Here is an 18,354-nt window from a genome sequence, read left to right as displayed (position 1 = left end):
GTAACAGAATATATAGATTTGAACAGGTGATACTGACAACCTATAAAACACTGATGAGATCTGAGTATTGTACGCAGTTTAGCCCTCCGCAGCCTCCCCCCGCCATATTTATGAAGAGACATGAAGAGAAAGAAAACAAATGAGTGTGAAACACAAATGCAGCTTAAAGGGTATGACGCATAGCTATTGGAGAGGCCTGGTCACATCTTGAGCACTGGGATTGGGACCTTTAGAAAGCACGGGGAAATTGGGAAAGGAAGTGTAGTAATATTGATAAGACACAATTACTGCGCCAGAAAGAAGGGATTCAATAAGCATGATTGGGCAGTGGAAACAGTAAAGGATGCAGGTCTCTGGTAGGACTTGTTTACAAACCTTCTGACAGTAGTGATATAATGAGAGGATGTACAAATTCTCCATGCATGCACAGCAAGCAATTAGGAAGGTTAATGGCATGTTGGCCTGTATTGCTATGGGTCTGTAGTACACGAACAAAGAAGTCATGCTACAATTATATAAGGCTTTGATGAGACCATACCTGGAGCATTATGTGCCGTTTTGGTCTCCATATTTAAGGAAGGATATATTTGCCTCTGAGGCGGTACAGCAATGGTTCACTGGATTGGTTTCTGAGATAAGAGATTTGCATATGATGAAAAACTGAGTAAATTGGGCCTATACTCTGGAGTTTAGAAGAATGAGAGGTGATCTTAATGAAACATACACCATTCTGAAGGGGCTTGACAGGTTAGACATGGAGAGGCTGTTGCTCCTGGCAGGAAAATTAGAATACTGGGCCATAGCCTCAGGATAAGGGATCGATCATTTAGGACTGAGGGGAGAAGAAACTTCTTCACTGAAGAGGGCTGTGAATCTTTGGAATTCTCTACCGCAGAGGGTTGTGGATGCTCCATTATTGAGTGTATTCAAGACTTAGATTGACAGATTTTTGATCTTTCAGGGAATCGAGGGATATGGGAAGCAGGCAGGAAAGTGGAGTTGAGGGAGAAGGTCAACCATGCTCGTATTGAATGGCGGAGCAGGCTTGAGGGGGCACATGGTTTACTCCTGCTCCTAATTCTTATGTTCTTAGATCACAGATGCATGTAGCAAGAGCAACAATATTAGAATGGGAGAATATAGTTTTCACATAGATTGGGAGAAGCAGAGCAGCTCAAATAGTAAAGTCAATGGATTTCTAGAAAGGATTCAATGCATTTTGAGAGAGTCATAGAGTCGTACAGCATAGAAACAGGCCCTTCGGCCCACCGCATCCATGCTGACCATAATGCCTATCTATACGAATCCCACCTGCCTGCATTAATTCCATATCCCTCTCTGCCTTGCTCATTCAAGTATCTGTCCAGATGCCTCTTAAATGTTGCTACTGTTCTTGCTTCCATCACCTCCTCTGGCAGCTCATTCCAGATACCTACTATTCTTTGTGTGAAAAATTTACCCTTTGATCCCCTTTAAACCTCCTCCCTCTCACCTTAAATCTATACCCTCTAGTTTTAGTCACCCCTACCATGGGAAACAGACTCTGGCTATCTACCCTATCTATGCTTCCCATAATTTTATATACCTCTATCATGTCCCCTCTCAGCCTCCTTCGTTCCAGGGAAAACAGACCCAGCTTCTCCAATCTCTCTTTATAACTCAAGCCTTCCAAACCAGGCAACATCCTTGTGAATCTTTTCTGCACCCTCTCTAGCTCAATCACATCTTTCCTGTAGTGCGGCAACCAGAACTGCACACAGTACTCCAAGTGCGGCCTAACCAACGTTATGTACAACTGTAACATGACGTCCCAACTCTTGTACTCAATGCCTCGGCCGATGAAGGCAAGCATGCCATACGCCTTCTTCACCACACTGTCTATCTGTGTTGCCACTTTCAGGGAACTATGTACTTGCACCCCAAGGTCTCTGCTCAACAACACTCCCCAGGGCCCTGCCATTCACTGTATATGTCCTGCCCTGGTTTAACTTCCCAAAATGCATCACTTCGCACTTGTCTGCATTAAATTCCATTTGCCAATCCCTTGCCCACTTTATCCATATCCTGTTGTAACCTTCGACAACCTTCTTCACTGTCCACTATAATCACCAATTTTGGTGTCATCTGCAAACTTACTAATCATGCCCCCTACAGTCACATCCAAGTCATTAATATATATGACAAATAACAAAGGGCCCAGCACCGATCCCTGCAGCACACCACTGGTCACCGGCCTCCAATCTGAAAAACAACCCTCCACTACCACCCTCTGCCTCCTATCACCAAGCCAATTTTGTATCCAATTGGCTAGCTCACCCTGGATCCCATGTGTTCGAACCTTCCGGACCAGCCTACCATGCGGGATCTTGTCAAAGGCCTTGCTAAAGTCCATGTAGACAACATTCATCACCCTGCCCTCGTCAATCCTCTTAGTCAGCTCCTCGAAAAACTCAATCAAATTCATGAGACATGATTTCCCACACACAAAGCCATGCTGACTATCCCTAATCAGACCATGCCTTTCCAAATGCATATAAATCCTGTCTCTCAGAATCCCTTCCAATAACTTTCCCACCACTGATGTAAGGCTCTGTAGTTCCCTGGCTTATCCCTGCTGCCCTTCTTAAATAAAGGCACAACATTAGCTATCCTCCAGTCTTCTGGTACCTCACCCGTGGCTAATGATGATACAAAAATCTCTGCCAGGGCCCCAGCAATCTCCTCCCTTGCTTCCCATAGCATCCTAGGATACATCTGGTCAGGCCCTGGGGATTTATCCACCTTAATGCACTTCCAAGCGTCCAACACCTCCTCCTTTGTAATGTTGAAACGCTCCAGGATATCGCTGTTCCCTCCCTTGAACTCACTAGCTTCCATGACCTTCTCCACGGTAAATACAGACGAGAAGTATTCATTTAAGACCTCGCCCATTTCCCGTGGCTCCACACATAGATTACCACACTGATCCTTAAGGGGACCTACTCTCTCCCTAGCTACCCTTTTACTTTTAATATACTTATAGAATCTTTTAGACTTCCCCTTTATTTTATCTGCCAGAGAAATCTCATGGCCCCTTTTCGCCCTCCTAATTTCTTTCTTAAATGTACTCGTACATCCCCTATACTCCTCGAGGGACTCACTTGATCCCAGCTTCATATACCTGACATATGCCTGGTGCCTGGAACTTGCTGCCAGGGGAGGTGGTGGAAGCAGGTACAATAGCGACGTTTAAGAGGCACCTTGACAAATACACGAATAGGATGGGAATAGAGGGATACGGACCCCGGAAGTGCAGAAGGTTTTAGTTTAGACAGGCATCGTGATCGGCGCAGGCTTGGAGGGCCGAATGGCCTGTTCCTGTGTTGTACTGTTCTTTGTCCAGACCAGACCCTCAATATATCTCGTCAACCAAGGTTCCCTAAACTTGCCAGCCTTGCCTTTCCATCTAACAGGAACATGCTAGCCCTGAACTCTTTCTATCTCACTTTTAAAAGCCTCCCACTTACCAGACGCCCCTTGACCTGTAAACAGCCTCTCCCATTCAATTTTTGAGAGTTCCTGTCTGATGCCATCGAAATTAGCCTTCCCCCAATTTAGGACTTCAACCTGAGGACCAGTCCTATCCTTTTCCATAACTATCTTGAAGCTAATAGAGTTATGGTCACTGGTCCCAAAGTGTTCCCCCACTGACACATCAACCACCTGCCCAGCCTCATTTCCTAAGGAGGTCGAGTGTAGCCCCTTCTCTAGTAGGGCCATCCACATACTGCTTCAGAAAACTATCCTGGACACACTTAACAAATTCTTCCCCATCTGATCCCTTAGCACTAAGGCAGTCCCAGTCAATATCAGGGAAGTTAAAATCACCTACTATTACAACCCTTTAATTCCTACACCTATCTGTGATTTCTCTACATATATGCTCCTCCAATTCCCTCTGACTATTGGGGGGCCTATAGTATAATCCCATCAAAGTGATCACCCCTTTTTTATTTCTAAGTTCTACCCATGTGGCCTCGCTGGACTTTCCCCCTGGGATATCCTCTCTATGTACTGTCGTGATGTCCTCCCTAATCAATACCGCAACTCCCCCACTCTCTTAACTCCACCTCTGTCACGCCGGAAGCATCAGTTCCCCGGAACATTGAGCTGCCAGCCCTGCCCATCCCTCAACCACGTTTCCGTAATAGCTATAATATCACAATCCTATGTACCGATCCATGCTCTGAGTTCATCTGCCTTACCTGTAAGGCTTCTTGCATTAAAGTAAATGCAGTTTAGCCTACCAGACCTTCCATGTTCCCTGTCCTGCCCCTGCCCGGCCTGCCTACTGGACTTTCTTGCTTTAACCTCTACATTTGCCTCAACTATCTCATCGGAGAGACGACTACTTTGGGTCCCACCCCCCTGCAAGACTAGTTTAAACCCTCCCGATTAGTATTAGCAAAGCTCCCCGCAAGAATATTGGTCCCCTTCCAGTTCAGATGCAACCCGTCCCTCTTGTACAGGTCACCTCTGCACCAGAAGAGAACCCAATGATCCAAATAGCTTAAGCCCTCCTGCCTACACCAGCTCTTCAGCCACGCATTCATTTGCCTTATCCTCCTATTCCTACCCTCACTAGCATGTGACACAGGGAGTAATCCTGAGATTACAACCCTAGAGGTCTTGCTTTTTAACCTTCTGCCTAACTCCCTATATTCACTTTGCAGGACCTCATCTCTCTTCCTGCCTATGTCGTTAGTATCAATATGGACCACGACTTCTGGCTGCTCACCCTCCCCTTTCAGAATGTCCTGCAGCCGCTCCGAGACATCCTGGACCCTAGCACCAGGGAGGCAACATACCATTTTGGAGTCTCGTTTGTGGTCACAGAAACGCCTATCTAGAACAATATGTTTCAGAACCAGCAAGGGAATAAACCATACTGGATTTAGTGATGAGTAACAAACCAAAGTTAGTTAATAATCTGACCATAAGGAAGCATCTAGCAAATGGTGACCATATGATCGGATGGTTTGAGAGGGTGCATCACAAATCAAGGTTTTAAATTTAAGTAAGGCAAACTTTGATGAGATAAGAAATAAATTGATCACAGTAAACCTACAAACAGTGGAAAGCATTCAAGTAAGTATCTGATGCAATTAAAAACAAATGCATACACCTAAAAGGCAAAGGCTCCACTTGTGTAGTTAAATACTTATGGTGAACAAGTGAGGTAAGTTACAGTCTCAAGCTAAAAGATAAAACTGACATAAATACAAAGAAAAATGGAAATTCAGCAGACTGGTAAAGCTATAATAAGCAACAAAGAGATACAAAGAAATTCATAAGAAGTGCAAAAGGGTATTTGAGAAAAAATTCAAAGCTACCACCAAAATTGTATAAATATATTAAGAGAAAGAAAGTGGTAAAAGGAATGCAGGTGAGACTATAATAGATAATAAGGAAGTAACACACTGGTAAGTGAGTACTTTGTGTCTGTTTTCACAGTGAAGGAAGGGGACCTAAAAATAAGTAAATTTAGTGCATTTAATATAATTTAAAATTGAAATGAGAAAGTAATGAGACTTAAGCTAAGTAAATCACCAGGGATTAAAGAAATAAGTGACAAAATTGCAGATACATTAGTCAGAATTTTCCAAACACTCTCTAGATTCAGGAATTGTGCCTTTGCATTAGAAATTTGCAAATGTCACACCATTATTTTTGGGAGGAAGAAACCAGGTTACCACAGGCCTGTCAGTTTAACATCAATTGTGGGGAAGTTACTGGAATCTATCAGAGAGAATGGCTAAACACTTGGAGTAGAATCAGCTGATCAAAGAGAGTCAGCATGAATTTGTGAAGATTAGGCTAGATCTGACTAATTTTGAATTATTTGAGGTGGTCACCAGCAAGGTGGATAGGGAAATTTCTATAGATGTTATCTATATGAACTTCCAGAGGCATTAGATAAGGTTTAGCACCCAAGGTTAGCAAAAATGAGAGCACATGGAATTGGAGGTAACCTTGTGACATAGGTCAGTAATTAGTTGGGACGTAGGAGACGGAGCAGGTGTAAAGGATTCTTGTCTGATTGCAGGATGTGACAAGTGGTGTTCCCCAAGGATCTGTACCATGGCCTCAGCCTTTCACCATATATATGAATGGAGAGCTGTGTATCCGGTTTGCAGATGACACTAAGAGGCACACTAGGTTGTGTAGATGAGAGCAGGAAGTTGCAATGGGACATAGACAGGCTAAGTCAGTGGACAAAACTGTTCAATGAGGGGAAGTGTGTGGTCATCCACTTGGATCCAAGAAAGACAAATTAGGATACTTTCTTAATGGTGAGAGACAAAGAGCTGTGGAGGAGTAAAAAAGATTTATCTCCATGTACACAAATCACAAAGTTAGTGCACAGGTACAAAGAATAATCAAAAGCGGATAAAGAAACTATTTCCTGGGAATCCAGTCCTAAAATTAGAGCTCACCATTTAGGACTGAAATTAAGAAGCACTTGTTCACACAAAGGGTAGTGGAAATCTGGAACCCACTCTCCCAAACAGCTGTGGATATTGGGCCAATTGAAATTTAAGACTAAGTTCAATAGATTTTTGTTAGGCAAAGGTATCAACGGATATAAAACAAAAGGTGTGTAAATGGAGCTGAGGTATATATCAGATCTCAAGGGGCTGTATGGCCTACTTCTGTTCCTATGTTCCCATGAATGCTAAATTTGACAAAGCATTGAAAAAAGCAAACGGGAAGAAGAGACATCTAAATTTGGCATCAGTACAATAGATGAAAATAGGAGCACCGAAAAAATGAACCAAACAGGATATGTTAAATACCGAACTTCTCATGTCATTGAAATACACTTTCCAATGAGAATTTGTACATTTATTGATATATATGTATATATTTCTAATGAAACCAAAAGTATGGAGTAACTGAGTTAAGTGTTCTATAAAGGTGCAATTGACTTAATTTTAATGTAACTTGGTGATTAGGTCTTCTAGCACAAAAGGGCGATGGTGTAAGCTCTGTTCAAACATTCATGAGAATCTACATGTTTACTGGTAACATCAGTCACAGCATTTAAATATATCTGCAGCAGCTGCTGGATCCTTACCTCAGGGCACCGGCCTTGCACCTGATTCTTGGTAAGAATAACATTAGTCATAACAAAGAAGGAGCTTTCTTGCTGTTAAGAGAAAAAATGTTTAATAATACGTACAAGCATAAAGAAACAATGCTTGAATTTCTAAATAGAATTATGAAAATTACACTTTAAAACCTTCCATTATAATAACTTTAAAAATAAATATTTTTACTGCTTAGGATCAATTACATAAATAACTGTGCAAAGTTAATATCAACAATATCCTATTTATCATTCTCCATCATTTTGAACTAGTGGCAGTATTCTACATATCTAGAGAACTGAAGGAAACATTAAAAAAGAACTTTTAGTATTATTCCCTGCGCTATGAGTTTGATTTTAGTGGTCCAAACAGATGTGGAATATACACTCCTTGAGGAGGATCTTATGTGGGCGAAGGAGGTCTTGGCCACTGGCTGAAGTGATGGCCCCCACATTACTTGCCAATTAGGCACTTAACTGGACAGCGGTGGGCCTTTCCTGGAATTAAGGACCCCAGCGACAGAAATTCCGCCTGCTGAGAGCTGCGGGCCAATAAAAGGCCGGCAGCTCTTTCACTGAGCAGCACCATCATGGAGGCGGTGGCTGCTGCTGGTAATGGACCCATTGGAGGCGAGGGACCTTGGCCACAGGTCAGGATGGGAGGGGGCTGTAAGAGGGTCGGCAACAAGGGTAGAGTGGTGGATCTCAGCGCCGCCCCCCTTCCCCCCCCCCCCCCCCCCTTTCCAATGCCTAGTCCCTCGATCAACTGTGCCTTTTAACGAAGGCCCCCCACACAGAGCCGGCAAACAACCCACATGCTTGGCATGAGTCCCGTGTGGCAACAGGCCCATCCTCCAATGGGCTAACATCAGCGGAGGTGGGATGAGGCCCTTAATTGGGCATTAGTTGGCCATTTAAGGGCCTCAATTGGCGATGGGGCGGAAAGGCCATCCATGGGCCTTCCTGCCACAGACTTAAGTGAGTGGAGGTGGGAAGGTGGCGGGGTCCCTCCCCACTACCATCCCACCCAATTAAATACACCCCCTGCCTCCAAACATAAGAACTAGGAGCAAGTAGTAGGCAATTCAGCCCCTCGAGCTCTGCCATTTAATACAATCATGACTGATCTCATCTCGGCCTCAACTCCACTTTTCTGCCAGTTCTCCAAACTTGCCATGGGATGAGCACAAAATTACCCCCTCGCCCCCCCCCCCCCACCCCATAAACAGAAAAACATATTCATGATGCAGTCAGGTTGAGAAATGTATGGACAGATTTTCATCTTTGTTGCCTGGGCAGTAATCTGGTGAAGCAAATCGCCCGCCCATTACAGAACCTGGATGACTTTTCATTCCGTTTGTTTTAAGGAATGAAAATTTGGAAATGAAAAGGCAGGTAGGCGGTCTATCTGCTCTCAGATTACCACTCAGCCAGTGAAGATAAAAATCTACACTGCTGTCCTCTACAGACAGTCTGACAAACAAACACACTCTTACCTGCTCCCACAGAAGAAAGAGAAACACAAATCCCAGCAGACAAATGCACCTGCTTCAGTAGAAAGAGGAAAAATACATTCTCCTTTCAGACAGATCAACTAAGGAAACCGACTCCACCTGCAAAAAAGTTCCTCCTCCCTCACAAATAGATGAGAAATTGCACTCTCCAAAGTAGGTGGGCAAAGACATGGCCAGCAGAACGACAGAATTGTCTGAGAGTGAAAGATAAATCCCACTTCTCTTGCTCCTCTCCCTCAGCAAAACTCACTAAGCCCATGTAAAAAAAAACAGGCAAGTACAGTTAACTCCCCTCTAGCAAGCAGAAGAAGCAATGCAGTCATCATCCCACTGCTAAAAGAGGGAAACAGACAGAAAAACACACAGTGACAAAGAGCAATGAATTGGTTTCCCCCAGAAAAAAGTACATGCAAAATCTTCGATACCATGGGAAAAGTTAGTTCTCACAATGTCTCCAGCTTTTCAGCTCAAATGACACACTACTGCAGTGTATTAATGCAACTGAGTATATTCTTATTAACTACCTGTCATAAGGAAATATATACATGATATGGTTTTCAACAGTTTTTCCATTTGAAATTGTACCTGTGAAGGAATAACATAATCAGCTGGATCCCATATGCGTTCTTCAACCAGAGATGAATTTGTAACGGTGATACCTTTTACTTTGGTTGTGACTGTGCCAATGGTGGAATCGAATTGTTGGTAGCCTCTCTTCCAGACAAGCTCCCATCTGGAACACAATTTTAAAAAAACTGCCAATGATCATTTTGCTGTATGCAGCAAAATTCTCAAACAGTAGTGAATATCTAGTGGCTATAAGGAAAGTGAGTTAGAGTCATAGAGATTTACAGCACAGAAAGAGGCCCTTCGGCCCAACCCGCCTGCGCCGACCATCAAGCACCCGTCCTAACTAATCCCATTTCCCCGCACTTGGCCCATAGCCTTGTATGTTATGGCGTTTCAAGTGTTCATCTAAATACTTCTTGAATGTTGTGAGTGTTCCTGCCTCTGCCACCTCTTCAGGCAGTGTGTTCCAGATTCCAACCACCCTCTGGGTGAAAAAAATCTCTCCTCAACTCCCCTCTAAACCTCCTGCCCCTTACCTTAAATCTATGCCCCCAGTTATTGACCTCTCCGCTAAGGGAAAAAGTTTTTTCCTATCTATCCTATCAATGTCCCTCATAATTTTGTATATCTCAATCAGGTCCTCTCTCAGCCTTCTCCGCTCCAAGGAAAACAACCCCAGCCTATCCAATCTATCATCATAACTGAAATGCTCCAGCCCAGGCAACATCCTGGTGAATCTCCTCTGCACCCTCTCCATTGCAATCACATCCTTCCTATAGTGTGGTGACCACAGTACTCCAGCTGTGGCCTAACTAGCATTTTATACAGCTCCATCATAACCTCCCTGCTCTTATATTCTGTGCCTCGGCTAAGTATCCCGTATGCCTTCCTAACCACCTTATCTACCTGTGCTGCTGCCTTCCGTGATCTATGGACAAATACACCAAGGTCCCTCTGACCCTCTGTACTCCCTAGGGTCCTACCATCCATTGTGAGATTAGATTAGATTAGATTAGAGATACAGCACTGAAACAGGCCCTTCGGCCCACCGAGTCTGTACCGAACATCAACCACCCATTTATACTAATCCTACACTAATCCCATATTCCTACCAAACATCCCCACCTGTCCCTATATTTCCCTACCACCTACCTATACTAGTGACAATTTATAATGGCCAATTTACCTACCAACCTGCAAGTCTTTTGGCTTGTGGGAGGAAACCGGAGCACCCGGAGAAAACCCACGCAGACACAGGGAGAACTTGCAAACTCCACACAGGCAGTACCCGGAATCGAACCCGGGTCCCTGGAGCTGTGAGGCTGCGGTGCTAACCACTGCGCCACTGTGCCGCCCATTGTATATTCCATTGCCTTGTTAGACCTCCCAAAGTGCATCCCCTCACACTTCTCAGGATTAAACGCCATTTGCCACTGCTCCGCCCATCTTACCAGCCCATCTATATCGTCCTGTAGTCTAAGGCTTTCCTCCTCACTATTTACGACACCACCAATTTTCGTGTCATCTGCCAACTTACTGATCATACCTCCTATATTCACGTCTAAATCATTGATGTACACAACAAACAAGGGTCCCAGCACCAAATCTTGCGGTACTCCACTGGTCACAGGCCTCCATTCACAGAAGCAACCCTCTACCATCACCCTCTGCCTCCTTCCACTAAGCCAATTTTGGATCCAATTTGCCAAATTACCCTGGATCCCATGGGCTTTTACTTTCTTAACCAATCTCCCATGCGGGACCTTATCAAAAGCCTTACTGAAGTCCATGTAGACCACATCAACTGCTTTACCCTCATCTACGCATCTAGTTACCGCCTCGAAAAGTTCAATCAAATTTGTTAGCCACGATCTCCCCCTGACAAAGCCATGTTGACTCCCTGATTAATCCCTGCCTCTCCAAGTGGAGATTAATCCTGTCTCTCAGGATTTTTTCCAATAATTTCCCTACCACTGATGTTAGACTCACTGACCTGGTTTATCCCTGCTATCCTTCTTGAATAATGGTACCACATTCGCTGTCCCCCAGTCCTCTGGTACCTCACCCATGGCCAGAGAGAACCTGAAAATTTGTGTCAGAGCCCCTGCTATCTCCTCCCTTGCCTCACATAGCAGCCTGGGATACATCTCATCTGGGCCTGGGGATTTATCCACCTTTAAGCCCGCTAATACAGCCAATACTTCCTCCTTTACAATGCTAATTTGATCACGTATATCACAGTCCCCCTCCCTGATCACTACACCTATATCGTCCCTCTCCATAGTGAACGGGGAGGCGGTGGCGTAGTGGTATGGTCACTGGACTAGTAACCCAGAGACCCAAGGTATTGCAATGGGACATGGGTTCAAATCCCACCACAGCAGAAGGTGGAATTTGAATTCAATTAATAAATCTGCAATTATAAAGCTAGTCTAATGATGGCCATGATGAAACAATTGTCGATTGTTGTAAAAACCCATCTGGTTCACTAATGTCCTTTAGGGAAGGAAATCTGCTGTCCTTACCTGGACTGGCCTACATGGGACTCCAGACGCACAGCAACGTGGTTGACTCTTACATGCCCTCTGAAATGGCCTAGCAAGCCACTCAGTTGTATCTAAACGGTAGTGTACCTACTCCACATGGACTGCAGCGGTTCAAGAAGGCAGCTCACTGCCACCTTCTCAAGGGCAATTAGGGATGGGCAATAAATGCTGGCCTGGCCAGCGACACCCACATCCTATGAATGAATTTTTAAAAACGCAGATGAAACGTAATCGTTCAAAACCTCCCCTTTGTCCTCCATTTCCACACACAGATTGCCTTTATGATCCCTAACGGGCCCCACTTTTTCCCTGGTTATCCTTTTGCCCCTAACATACTTATAAAACGCTTTGGGATTTTCCTTTATCTTGTCTGCCAGTGATTTTTCATGCCCCCTCTTCACTCTCCTAATTACTTTTTTAAGTACTCCCCCATACTTTCTATACTCCTCTAGGGCCTCCGCCCTAGGCACTCTGAATCTGCCATACGCCTCGTTTTTTTTCCTTATCCAATCCTCTATATCCCTTGACATCCAGGGTTCCCTTGACCTGTTGGTCCTACTCCACTTGTACAGGAACATGCTGCACCTGAACCCTCACAATTTCCCTTCTATATGACTTCCACTGGTCTGATGTAGACTTTCCTATAAGAAGCTGCTCCCAGTTCACTTAGGCCAGATCCTGTTTTATCATATTGAAATCTGCCTTCCCCCAATTCAGTACTCTTATTTCCAGTCCCTCTCTGTCCTTTTCCATAACAACCTTAAATCTTACAGAGTTATGGTCACTATCCCCGAAATGCTTCCCCACTGTCACTTCTATCACTTGTCCGGCTTCATTCCCTAGGATTGAGTTCAGTGCCGCCAGTACAGTTGAGTGTTTATCTACTGCAATAAATTGAAAGACTACATGCTGCGCCTTGGACTTGTATTTGAAGCAGTGTATTTTTAAGCAGTTCACCACCACCTTCTCAAGGACAATTAGGGATGGGCAATAAATGGTGGCCTAGCCAGCAATGCTCACATCCCAAGAAACAATTAAAAAAATCCCAGCTGTACTCTAAAAGGTAAGTGCAAGATGGCATAGATACGGTAGCCTAATGGTTATAGTACCGGACTAATGACCCAGAGGTCTAAGTTATAATCCCACTGTGGCAAGCTGTGAAATCAAATCAAATAAATTTGGTAATTTGTGGGCTAGCACCAGAGAGATGGCCACGAAAGCTGCTGGATTGTCATAGACCCAACTGTCCTTTAGTGAAGCCAACTTGCCACTTCAGGCCTGGCTGAAATATGATTCTAGTCACAGTATATAGTTACCTCTTAAATACCTTCTGAAATGGCCTATCAAGCCATTTAGTTATAAAACAATGACTACAAATCAGAACGATAAGACCCAGACATCATTGGATTAGGAATAGACTTAAGTAATGCCAGACCAATTGATCCTGCAAAGCTCACCTTGGTAGAGCTGTTCTACAAGCTAGTCAAAAAATTGCCTGACATGTTGTACTAACATTTTAGCCAACATTCCAAACACTCTATCATTACTATCCCTTGGTATATCCTGTCTCACTGGCAGAATAGATTTACCACAGGTGGGTGTGGCCCTGAGTCTTTCACATTGACTCTGAACTCCACAAAGTCTCATGCCAGGTTACAGTTCTACATTGTGTGTGAACTCAAACAATAAGTGCTGGTTGACTTAAATAAAAACAAGAAATGCTGGAACCACTCAGCAGGTCTGGCAGCATCTGTGAAAAGAGAAGCAGAGTTAACGTTTCAGGTCAGTGACCCTTCTTCGGAACTGACAAATATTAGAAAAGTCACAGGTTATAAGTAGGTGAGGTGGGGGTGGGGCAAGAGATAAGTGCTGGTAGACTTATCTGATTATGAAAGGGGTGCAGATGGGTTGCACAGCTGTTTCTGACCTACCTTTACCAGCTGTCCAGACAGCTATGCTTCTTGCAGGAGACAGCAGATAGTTATCAAGGGCAGAAACTATGGAAATCTGACAACAAATTAACTTGAATTTTAACTTCCTGCTCTCCTTGCAGTAAGGACTGAAGCTGTACTATAATTTCTATCTTTTCCTGGGGATAAACACACGTTATAAAGAAACTAGAGATTTGCTCACATGAACAAAAACTACAGAGCATGGAGACCGAAGCAACAAGGACAGTGTAGCCAAAATAATTGCCTGAAAGAACTTGCATTTATATAACAATTTATCAAATCTTCAGGACATCCTAAACCAATGTATTCACGTTAAAATGTAATCACTGCTGCAGCAGCTAATTTGCATACCACAAAGTCCCACAAGAAGCAAATCTGCTAAAAGACCAGTTAATCTACTTTTTTGGTTTTGCTGTTTAAAGGAGTAGTATTGTTCAGGACACGTGGATCATTCCATGCTCTTCCTCGAACCATAACATGGAATGTTCAACTAAATATTTTGAGGTGCTTTACAGTTGTTGGGTCAGACAGACTTTCACAGGAATAGGTGGGTGGAGCTTCAGGAGAGGTGGTCAAAGGCACTGTTGAAGAGCTAAGTTTTAAGAAGGTGGATAGATGTAGCAAGACAATGCAATTCAAGGGGGGGAATTTCTGAGTGTTGGAGAATGGTGTGGAGAAACTAGAGTGGCTCAAATTGTTCTACATAGAACAAGGAAAGTTAAGAGGAAATTTGATAGAAGTGTTCAAAACCATGAAGGGTAATGATAAAGTAAATAAGAAGAAATTATTTCTAATAGCAGAAGGGTTGGTAACGAGGACACAGATTTAAGGTAATTGGCAAAAGAACCAGAGCTGAGATGAGATTTTTTTTTTAAAGGTGAGTTGTTGTGATCTGGAACACATTGGCTGAAAGGGTGTTGGAAGCAGTTTCAATAGTAATTTGCAGAAGGGAATTGGATAAGTACTTGCAAAGGGGAAATTTTGCAGGGCTATGGGAAAAGAGCACGTGAGTGGGCCTAATTGGATAGCTCCTTCAAAGAGCCAACACAGGAATGGTGGGCCAAACGGCCTCCTTCTGTATTCTATGTTTCTACGATTCTATTGCTGAAGGGAGCTTCTATTGGCTTCGTTATAGTTCCCCATATCCTGAGGATAATAAGTTAAAGTTCAATTCGTAATGGGTACCCAATGACCTGGTGAAAGGGTTTCCTCTCAGACTCACCACCATTTGTCAAGGTACCAAACAGGAGGTCTTCAGGTGGATAGTTCAGCAACCAGTCCCAGTATGAGCTACCTCGACAGTACGGGAATAAAGGAAAAGGGTGGGGTCGAGGAGGAATTCTCATTCCACAAAATATTTAAATAGAGGTGAAACCCATTCATCAACCTCATCTCCCATTGGTTCTCATAGAAAAAGTGTTAACGCGTCAACCGTAATTTCCGTATAGCCTAAATCCAAACCCGCCGTTGTTTAGAAACATTTTCTACATTATCAACGTTTCACAGAAATGTTTTTAAATGGCCAACGGTCGTTTTCTCCCGGATTTTGTAACTAGTACATCTATTTCGCAACCTTTAAAAATTCTAGTATTTCTGTTGTTAATAATTCCATACATAATCATTTCTCCAATAAAAAAGTACGCAAGTATTACAGTGCAGCTCACCCAACAACGTACGCAACGATTACTAACTGGACGACCCTGTTTATGACTCCAACTGTTTTGTTTTTAATGAGTACGATCCTGGGAGTATCATACTCCAGAAGAAAATCACAAGTTGTGGTACAGCAACGTTGCATTATTCCAAGTTATTTAGTTTCTTGTCAGGTGTGATGTTAGATTCCCTCAACCTACTGTAGAGCAAAGTCCTTCCCACGCTGCTGTGCCTTCCCACTTATCATGTGATGCCATTGTTTATTCCGTTCCTTAGATTGCCCATATTGAATCAGCAGCAACCAAGTTTTGCTTGCTTTGTGATTCTGAAGCTTGATCAACAGTATTTGGGCCTCCAGGTTAAAACAAATAAAATCATCTCCTAAACTGAGTCAGAGATCAAGTGTATTACCTGACTCCCTGTGTGTTTTTTGTGAAAATTTCGGAGCCGTGTCAGTTTTTTTTTAAACTATCACGAACATTGTAGAGGCTCACTGAGTTTATTTGATAGTAGCTGAATCACACAAAACCGGGAAAGTCGCCAGTCTATCTCAGGTGCACATTGAGTTAATTGCGTTTGAATTCAGCACTAAAAAAAAACAGGAGTAGACCATTCGGCCCTTCAAGTCTTTTCCACCATCCAATACGATCATGGATAATCTTCTGCCTCAACTCCACTTTCCTGCCCACTTCCCATATCCCTTGAGAGATCAAAGATATGTCTATATATTCACACAGTGGCGCAGTGGTTAGCACCGCAGCCTCACAGCTCCAGGGACCCGAGTTCGATTCTGGGTACTGCCTGTGCGGAGTTTGCAAGTTCTCCCTGTGTCTGCGTGGGTTTCCTCTGGGTGCTCCGGTTTCCTCCCACAGCCAAAGACTTGCAGGTTGATAGGTTAATTGGCCATTATAAATTGCCCCTCGTATAGGTAGGTGGTAGGGAAATATATAGGGACAGGTGGGGATGTGGTAGGAATATGGGATTAGTGTAGGGTTAGTATAAGTGGGTGGTTAATGGTCGGCACAGACTCGGTGGGCCGAAGGGCCTGTTTCAGTGCTGTATCTCTAAACTAAGCTAAACTATCTCAGCCTTAAATATACTCAACGTTGGAGCATTCACAATCCTCTGAGTGAAAAAATTTCCCCTCATTTCATTCCTAAATGATCAACCTTTATCCTGAGAATGTGTCCCTGTGTTCTAGATTACCCAACTCAGTGTCTACCCTGTGTTATGAAAGTGCTTCTATTTTTAAAAATATTTTTTGAGGACTCGTGTTTTAGAATTGTGGAGATGGATTCATTGGAGGACTGAAGTGATTCCATTGATGCTGGACTTTTTTTTAAAGGATCACTGGAGGGACTGTATTTAAAAACATTTACTGGATGTCACATGTCTTCAGCTAAGTAAACAACAGGTGCCTTCTGACATGGGAGTTGTTTACAAGAGAAGTGACTTGTCAAGGTTTATGGTGCTCAAGGGTGAGTTTCATTTTTGAATACTGTTTTGAGTCAGTTTGGAGGTCAGCCTGCTAAAACAGAAGAACAGTTCATCTTTTCTCCACCTCTTTGAGAAACCCTCAGACTCAAGTGTAAGCACCATTTCTCCTGCGAAGATTCTGGAAGACTTCCTCTCAACATCTCCTGAACGAACTGCTTCTGAAAAGATCCCAGTGACCCATCTATGTGTATTCAGACGCCAGACAGTATGCCATCTGGAACATAACATATCATCCTTTTTCTTCAAGAATTAGCAAGTACTTCGGACAAGGCATCTTTATTTTTCCTTTAACCGGTGTGTGTGTTGGGTATTTAGAAGGGAATATATATATTTACTGTCATATTTCAAATTGTGTGTTAAAACGTTACATCGTTATTGACTAAGTCTTGTTTTATAATAAATTAATAAGTTTTTTGTTATTAAAGAAACCTGGTTAGTGGATTTTATTCTAGAACAAAAATAAAGCATATAATTGGCTGTATCGGGAATTGGGTACACATTTAAATATATGTTGTGAACTCTGGAGAAGTGGAACGAGAGAAAGACAGTGCACTCCTCCCACCTGGGTAACACCTGTCAAGCCCCTTCAGAATCTTGTATGTTTCAATGAGATCACTTCCCATTCTTCTAAAAGCAAGAGATTGTAGGCCCAAATTACTCAGCCTGTCATCACAGGAGAACCTTCTCATCTCAGGAACCAACCTAGTGAACCTTCGCCGTACTGCCTCCAGTGCAAGTATATCCTCCCTTAAATATGGAGACCAAAACTGCGCACAGTATTCCTGCATGCTAACTTTCTGTGTTCCTTGTATGAGTACACCCAAATCTCACTGAACATCAACTGGCAGCCAAGATGGCACTGCAATTTGCATCTGAAACACTTTTGCACATTACAAGGCCCCAACCGGAGCCAGAGGTCTAACAAGAAGCCCGGCCAGAACAATGTTTTGGCTAATTGTGTAGATCTTCCAGATCATCCATGTTAGCAAATGAGGCATATTAATTTTGTCATATGAACATTGATTTTAAACTGTTGCCAGAGTGGAGAAAGGACTTGTTAAAAAAAATCACCAGACACTTGGCTGGAAAAAGATTTGCATACTAACAGACAGTAATTGGAGAGACAAAGGACTATTCCCTGGTCCACTTAACCCAAAATGAACTGTGATCACCAGACATTGAAGGGGAGGAAGCTCACATTCCAGGATGACAGCTAAGATGGCAGAATCCACAACAGAAGTGGTCAAACCAGCTAGTCACATGACTAACTTGCTGGGCAACCTGGGTTTTTTGAATTGTGCCACAGAGAAAGGCAGAAGATTGTTTGAACTGGATCAAGGAAGCCTCTCTCTCTCTCTCTCTTGCTTTCTCCCAAGCCACCAACCCATGGAAGACACATAAACCTCAAGAGAGAAAACACTCCGACATCGAAAGAAGTTGAAGCATGAACTGGGCCCCTACGAACAGCAGGACTGACCGGCAACCAAAGACTT

General features: G+C 43.4%; 1 protein-coding gene across 1 annotated transcript in view; it reads right to left on the bottom strand.

Moving 5' to 3' along the window:
• The window catches only part of LOC137382699 (P2X purinoceptor 4-like), a 46,265-nt gene extending 30,688 nt beyond the window's left edge, over positions 1 to 15,577 (bottom strand). The window contains exons 1-3 of the mRNA XM_068054991.1: positions 15,376 to 15,577; positions 9,229 to 9,376; positions 7,118 to 7,189 (exon numbers count right to left, since the gene is read on the bottom strand). Coding sequence (XP_067911092.1) covers positions 7,118 to 7,189; positions 9,229 to 9,376; positions 15,376 to 15,509 — 354 coding nt within the window. The 5' untranslated portion in view covers positions 15,510 to 15,577. The remainder of the gene's footprint in view (positions 1 to 7,117; positions 7,190 to 9,228; positions 9,377 to 15,375) is intronic.
• Positions 15,578 to 18,354: the final 2,777 nt, after the last annotated feature.

The sequence above is a fragment of the Heterodontus francisci genome, chromosome 23, assembly GCF_036365525.1.
Source record: "Heterodontus francisci isolate sHetFra1 chromosome 23, sHetFra1.hap1, whole genome shotgun sequence".
NCBI classification, from domain to species: Eukaryota; Metazoa; Chordata; class Chondrichthyes; order Heterodontiformes; family Heterodontidae; genus Heterodontus; species Heterodontus francisci.
Note: the sequence above shows the minus strand (reverse complement) of the source record. Positions and strands in the feature narration are given on the sequence as shown.